General features: G+C 35.4%; 1 protein-coding gene across 1 annotated transcript in view; it reads left to right on the forward strand.

The window, feature by feature from the left end:
* Positions 1–7,395, forward strand: part of LOC106874959 (contactin) — a 99,612-nt gene that overhangs the window by 65,435 nt on the left and 26,782 nt on the right. The window contains exons 16-18 of the mRNA XM_052968054.1: positions 1,532–1,658; positions 2,493–2,657; positions 4,710–4,885. Of these exons, the coding sequence (XP_052824014.1) occupies positions 1,532–1,658; positions 2,493–2,657; positions 4,710–4,885 (468 nt within the window). The remainder of the gene's footprint in view (positions 1–1,531; positions 1,659–2,492; positions 2,658–4,709; positions 4,886–7,395) is intronic.

The raw sequence follows: 7,395 nt of genomic DNA on the forward strand, positions 1-7,395 counted from the left end.
TATATGTGTGTGTCTATATATGTATGTGTGTGTATATATATATATATATATATATATATATATATATGCATATGTGTATGTCTATATATGTGTACATATATGCATATATATATATGTGTGTGTGCATATATATACATCTATGTGTGTATATATATGTATGTATATATGAGTGCATATATATGTGTGATATATGTATGTATATATATATATATATATATGTATATATACGTGTGTATATATGTGTATGTTAATTTTAAAAATGATGTTTCTCTCTCTCTTTCTCAACCATGTGAAGTTGTGGGTGTTTGTGATCTGATTCACTAGCATAACTAAAGTGGAGCAGAGAGGGCAGAATCAGGTGTGACAGACTGAAGGACCACCCTGTGCGGCACACACTCTAGCTATGTTAGTAATCTGACTCCTTGACAACTTATGTGTACGTGAGACTCTTAGTACACTCTGGTCTCTTGGATTTAACCCAGTTCAGTCTCCTATAGAAGAGAAGGGTATGATCAAGGCAAGGAATGGAAGTATGTTGTGACCAGCAATGTTTCAGATCATCTGATAACATGATTGATAAAAAGATAGAGACTATGTGAAGTGTACCAATTATTTATTGTTGTTATCTCCAGTGGTCATAAAGTCAAAAATATAGATTTCAAATTTTGGCACAAAGCCAGTAATTTGTGAGAGGGGTAAGTCGATTGCATTAACCCCAGTGCTCAACTGGTACTTATTTTTTCGACCCTGAAAAGATGAAAGGCAAAGTTGACCTTGGTAGATTTGAACTCAGAATGTAAAAACAGATGAAATGCTGCAAAGCATTTTGCCAAGCATGCTAATGATTCTACCAGCTTGCTGCTTTAAGTCAAAAATATTATGCATCTCTGTATAAATCAGATCATAAGTTTATATCTTCCTTCTGGAAGTTGTGTAATTTGTTGTTCTTGTTGAGCTAAGTTGAAATTGGGTTGTCATTTGTACCAGGTTCTGTTTTTTTTTTTTACATTAGACTCAATACCAGTGCTTTGTACTAATCTTCCTACTAATGAGATTCTAGTAAGGTGGAGAATTTGAACTCAAACGTAAAAAATCAGACCAGATGCTGTGAGGCATCTCATCCAACATGTAGGTTTTGTAGAATACAGACTTCATTCAGTATTAGGACTCTTGTCTCCTCCATGGTATGCAAATTTAGCCCATTTGATACCTGTGGCATAGACTTTTGATACCTATAGTAATAAAGTAATCTAAATTAAAATGTCCTATTAAAATTTTATGTGAATTTATGTTCAAAACATTAGTTTTGTTAAAACTAGTTTACTAATGACAGAATTATTTTACTAATATTGTTCATTATTTTTTAACTTACTTGAAAGAAAAGTAATGTATTTCATCAGAAATATGGAAGCAAAAGGGCTAATGAATTATTTTTGCCAATGCAGCCCATAATCAGGTTCATCTGATTCCGGTTTTAATTTGCTCATCAAATTTACTTTTGTTCTTTTTTGTATTTTATACTATTTTCTAGGGTGAAGGAGATGATAAAGGAGACTTATACATCAAAAATGCTGGATTCAAACATGCAGGACAATATTTATGTCAGGTGAAAACAATCATTGGCACAACAAGCACAGGTGCCTACCTCACAGTCATTGGTAAGTTTTGCAGTATACTTCGTATTTCACTAGACAAGGCTTGTGCAACCTTGTTCAAAGCAGCAAGCCTAGACAGATATCTTCATAAATCAAGCAACACCATCATTGTCATCAGTTTCTCCACTTTTATTAGGTGCAGGCACAAGTTCATTCTTATGGATCTAGAGGAAGATATGGGAAAATGTTTATTTTCATTCATATCATTGTTGCCATTCTAAGTTTGCTTTCCATGCAGGTATGGGCTGGATGGTTCAACAGGATTCTACAAGTTAGAGGACCATATCTTGCTCCAATATGTCTGTTTTGGTAGAATTTTTATGGCTGGATGCCATTCCTAACATCAACCACTTTATTTAGTGTACTACATGTGTTTTATCATGGTACTAGCACTAGAGAAGTTTGTGAATTTGTTAGTTTCATTAGGAGTTTTATGTTTTTTAACATTAGACTCAGCACCAGTGTTCCATACTAATCTTCCTACTAATGAGATTCTAGTAAGGTGGAGAATTTGAATTCAAATGTAAAAAATCAGACCAGATACTGCGAGGCATCTCATCCAACATTTTATATCAATTCTGTCAATCCACTCTCTCAACTTTATTTTATCAACTCTGAAAGGGTGAAAGACAGTAATGTTGTAATTTCTCCTGTAAACAGATCATTCACTGGGCTTCCATACCTTTGAAGAGATCCCTTACTTGAAAAGGTCAACCATAGAAAGGGCGTCTGGCTGTAAAACAATGCTTCAATAATATATTTATTCAACCCATGGGTAAACAGATGTAAAAATAAATGTTGTTGTTTATTCATTTTTTTTTCTTCTTTTGTCAATAGGGCCACCTGGACGACCTCAAGGATTGGCAGCTGAAAAAGTGTTGAATCAAAAGGAAAGTCTGCAATTAGCCTGGTTTGATGGTAGAGACAATGATGCTCCAATCACTTATTATATTATAGAATACCAAACAAATTTCAGCAGTGTTTGGGATTTGTTTGGCTCTGGTTAGTAATGATATTTAAATTAATTTTAAAAAAAAAATTAGTTAAATTGCATAGTTTTAAATAGGTACCACTGAGTGGTGTAGTTCAGCTAATTACAAATACTATCTCAGGGAGGTAAAGTTCACTTAGTTATAAATAGGTACCCTGGATATCCACAGTTCACTTGGCTGTAAAAAAAAGTACCATGTGGATATGAAGTTTACCTTGTAAATAGGTGCCACAGAAAGGTACTAACTATTTACACTTGGCTGTAGATAGACGGTACTACAAGGAGATACAGTTCACTGTAAATTTTAACCATAAAGAAATACAGTTTACCTGGTTAGAAAAAGGTGCCATAGGTAGATTCAGTCCACTTGACTGAGAGGAATTGATGCATTGATAAGTACAGCTCATCAGAGTGTTAATATGTATATTTTCTGATTAACTGAAGTACAGTCTAATTATTTAATGTTTAATTAGTGTACTTCATTGTCAGTCTCATCTCTGATGGCCCTGAAAAAGTTAATTAGACACCACTAAGCTGTATCTTTCTTTCAAATCGCATGTGAAATCAGTTTAGGGTTCAGTGGTATTTTAAGCCTTAAGCATTTAAACCAGCCACATGCAACTCAAATGTTCAACCTGTTTCTGGATCTGGCCTTCCACATCCACCTTATGATGTCATTTTAAAAGTACACAATCTCATCATTGAAGTCCCAAGGTTATGAGATAATGCATGATTTGACAAAAATCTGAATGTGGAAGGATTAAAGAGCTAACAGGATGGGTATGACTAGAAGAGGAGTTTGATTCTACTGCTGGTTTTATCAACATGACAATAGAAGCAGGGTCTCCTTTTGATAGATTCTTCTGGTCATGTAAACTTGAGAACTTGATAACAAATTATTTAAGTTTGACATTATCACAGTTATTATGCTGTATACTCTTCCTGCTGCTAACCACTCAACCATGGAGTACACTAACTGCACATGAAACATGCAACATCATCTCCTAGTCATGTGGTTTTAATCGGTTATATAACAGTATGGTTAAATGGTTTGCAACCACAAGGTCCTGATTTGATTCCAGTGTGTGGCAACATGGCTAAATGTCTGGCCATCGCAAAGAAGAGGCACTGTTTGCCATGAAGCACAATGCAACTATGATCTTACCCTTTTTTTGTTTTCATCTGTAAATGAGAACTTTAGCTTTTGCAATAACTCCAATGGTTAGATTGCTCATATTAACTTCCAGCAATGTCACCACTCTTGAAGAGTTGCAAGCTGAGAGATGCAGGAAAAAATATTGCTTAGAGAAAATGTTGGAATTTTAAGGTTCTGGAGAAAATGGACTTGGTGTATGGTTAGTGTGAGACCTGAGAGAAGGGTTGAACACACACAAAAGGAGGATAGATGAATGAGTCAAAAGTGGCTGAGAAAAAAAGCTAGTGAAATAGTGTAGCTGCTAATGAACATAGAAAATTTTTCTATTAGAAGAGTTATCTTCTGATATGTTCTTTTATTAACATTTCTGAGGGGTTACTAAGAGAATGAGTTGGATTATAGGGAAGACAAAAAGGTGTGATGACACAACAACCTTACCTACTACCTGGAGCCCATGTGAACAAGACAGTCTAAAGATATATATATCAGTGGAGACAGTTCAAGGAAAAGTTCCTCTTTCAGAAGTGGCACTAACCCAGGAATGAATGGATAAAGATTAAGCAATAAAAACATTAATAAATATGAATAATATTGCAATTAACATAAGCAGCTTGAAAAACAATGACACACATATTTCAACTCACATCTCTAATTGGTCCCATGAGATGTAATTTAACTAAAAAATGACATAACATGAAGTTTATTAGCTTATATCAGTTTTAATAAATGGTTTGTACATATTTTCATATGTATGCTATTTAATTTTTACCCCTTCAGTTTTGGTTTTTAGGTGTTTTTTTTTAAATTTTTATGCTTTTAAATATGTTCACAGACTGATGTAAAGTCAAATAAATCAACTGTGTATTAAAAGACATAAATTATATTAAACCTTATTTTTACATTCTAGTAATTTCTAGACATTTGGTTGAAGTCAGTACTGAAAGTGGTCAACTCAAAACTATCATACATGGTTTAATTCCTGCTGTTAGCTATCGGTTTCGTATGGGAGCTATAAACAGTTATGGAACTGGAGAAAAAAGTCTTCCTACAAGTAAGTTACAAATTTCTTTGTCATTCAGTGTTGTTAGTGTTCAGATTTAAATTTGCCAAAATGTAAGTAACAGGTATTCTCAGACCATTGTTACCCATGAATAATATACAGTCTGCATATCATCACGTGTGTGAACATTAGACTTAACTATGGAATGAAATCAAGGACATAACTGAAAAAAAAAATGGTACAAGATCAAGTGTTACACTTCAAATAACCTTAACTATGGAAAGAAATCAAATGTGGAACAGGTTCAAGTTTTAGACTTCAAACAAGTTTTAACTATAGAAGGAAATCAAAGATATAATCAAAAACTTGGACAAAATAAAGCAAATTAAACGACCTTAACTTGTCATCATCATCACTGTTTTAATGTCCTCTTTTCCATACTTGCATGTTGAGGTGGATTTTCTATAGCCAGATGCCCTTCCTGTCACCAACCCTACCCGTTTCCAAGCAAGTTAATATTTGCTTATGTCCAGATATATTTTCATGCAAGACTTGAAATTGACACTGTTGTATGATGGTGACATTCATTTACAAATGTCATGCAATGCCAGGACAGGAAGATGCACACACATACACACATGAGCATACACATGCACACACAATGGATTTCTTTTATTTTGTTCTGAGTGCTCTGGCACCTAAAACAATTAGCAAAAGCATAGGTCTTACCATATCATATTCACTTGTGAATGACAGTTATGTTTTTTAAATCTCATCAGCCAAGCATAGTCTGACAGATTATTTTCACAGTGAATAAAAATAAGTTTTCTTATTAGTGTATACTTTGAAATCTCCATTAATAGAAGAATCTTGCAAACCACATTTTGATTAAAATATATTAAAATTGGAATTCATAAGAATTTTCTAGGCAGTGTAGATGTTAATAATTGCTTTCTTTTAGTAAAAGTTACAACAGTAAAAGGGTAAAGACTTCTTTCTGTCAGGAATGACTTTGGGATTGCACCTAGAGAGTTCTCCTCTGAAGCACACAAGTCCAGGCAAGGTTGTTTATGCAAGACCAGCAGTCACCCATGCATAGCAATCTCCCCTCTCCATGCCATTGATGTTATCCAAGGGAAAGACAAAGGCCGATACAGCTTGGCACTAGTGATGTTGCAACTCATTTCTACAGCTGAGTGAACGAGAGCAATGTGAAATAAAGTGTCTTGCTCAAGAACACAACACTCAACTCAGTTCAAGAATCAAACTCACTACTTCAGATTGTGATCCCAATGCTCTAACCACTGAGCCATGCACCTTCATAAGTTAGATAATCACAACTAATTAACAAGCAGCTTTCTTATAGTAGAGATAGTTAGGAGAAAATATATCAATAGCTCATTATAGAGTCATCATCATCATCGTTTAACGTCCGCTTTCCATGCTAGCATGAGTTCAGCGATTTGACTGAGGACTGGTGAAACCAGATGGCTACACCAGGCTCCAATCTGATTTGGCAGAGTTTCTACAGCTGGATGCCCTTCCTAACGCCAACCACTCCGAGAGTGTAGTGGGTGCTTTTACGTGCCACAGGCACGAAGGCCAGTCAGGCGGTACTGGTGATGAGTCATTCTATATTTTATGTGAGATGAACCTCGTGAATGAAAAATACAAATATAACAATAAGGAAAGTAAATTTTAGATTGAAGGTTCCCTGATTTGCATTCACTAAGATCTAGCTTCAAACCCATTACACAGAATCTGAAACAAGTGTCTTTTACTATAGCCTTTGGTAGATCCAGTCCTTGTGAATGAAAATGGGTTGATGGAAACTGCATGAAACCCCATCAGATTATACCTGAGTTTCAAAGATTCAGCATTGCTACATACTGTGTCATGCTAATTATCCCTGGCAAGTACATTAAAGTATGTGTGTCTGCGGAATACTTGATCACTTACGTGCTAAGCCAATGTGTAAGCTGTTGAAATTCTCATGTTCATAAATAACAGCAATCATCATTGTTTAACATCTGCCTTCCATGCTGGCATGGGTGAGACGGTTTGACAGGAGCTGGCCAAGCAGGAGCCCACACCAGGTTACTGTGACTGTTTTGACAGGATTTTTAGTGCAGGCAAGACTGTGTGGTAAGAAGCAAGTGTCTTATACTATAGCTTTGGGCCAGCCAAAGTCTTGTCAGTAGACTTGGTAGACAGAAATTGAAAGAAGCCCGTCATGTATGTATAGATATGTGTGTGTGTCTGTTTGTCCCTTACCATTGCTTGACAACTGGTGTTGGTGTGCCTTGAGGGGTTTTAGTTAAATAAATTGACACCAGGACTTACTTTTTAAGCCTAGTACTTATTCCATCATCTCTTTTGCTGAACTGCTAAGTTATGGGGATACATATAAACGACTGGCTTCTTTCAGTTTCTATCTACCAAAGCCACTCATAAGGCTTTGTTCAGCCTGTGGTTACAGTAGAAGACACTTACCCAAGGTGTCGCACACAAGGACTGAACCTGGAACAATGTGGTTGGGAAGCAAGCTTCTTGCCATACAATCATGCCTGTACCTTTATATATATATATATAT

The sequence above is a fragment of the Octopus bimaculoides genome, chromosome 5 (assembly GCF_001194135.2).
Source record: "Octopus bimaculoides isolate UCB-OBI-ISO-001 chromosome 5, ASM119413v2, whole genome shotgun sequence".
In the NCBI taxonomy this organism is placed as follows: Eukaryota; Metazoa; Mollusca; class Cephalopoda; order Octopoda; family Octopodidae; genus Octopus; species Octopus bimaculoides.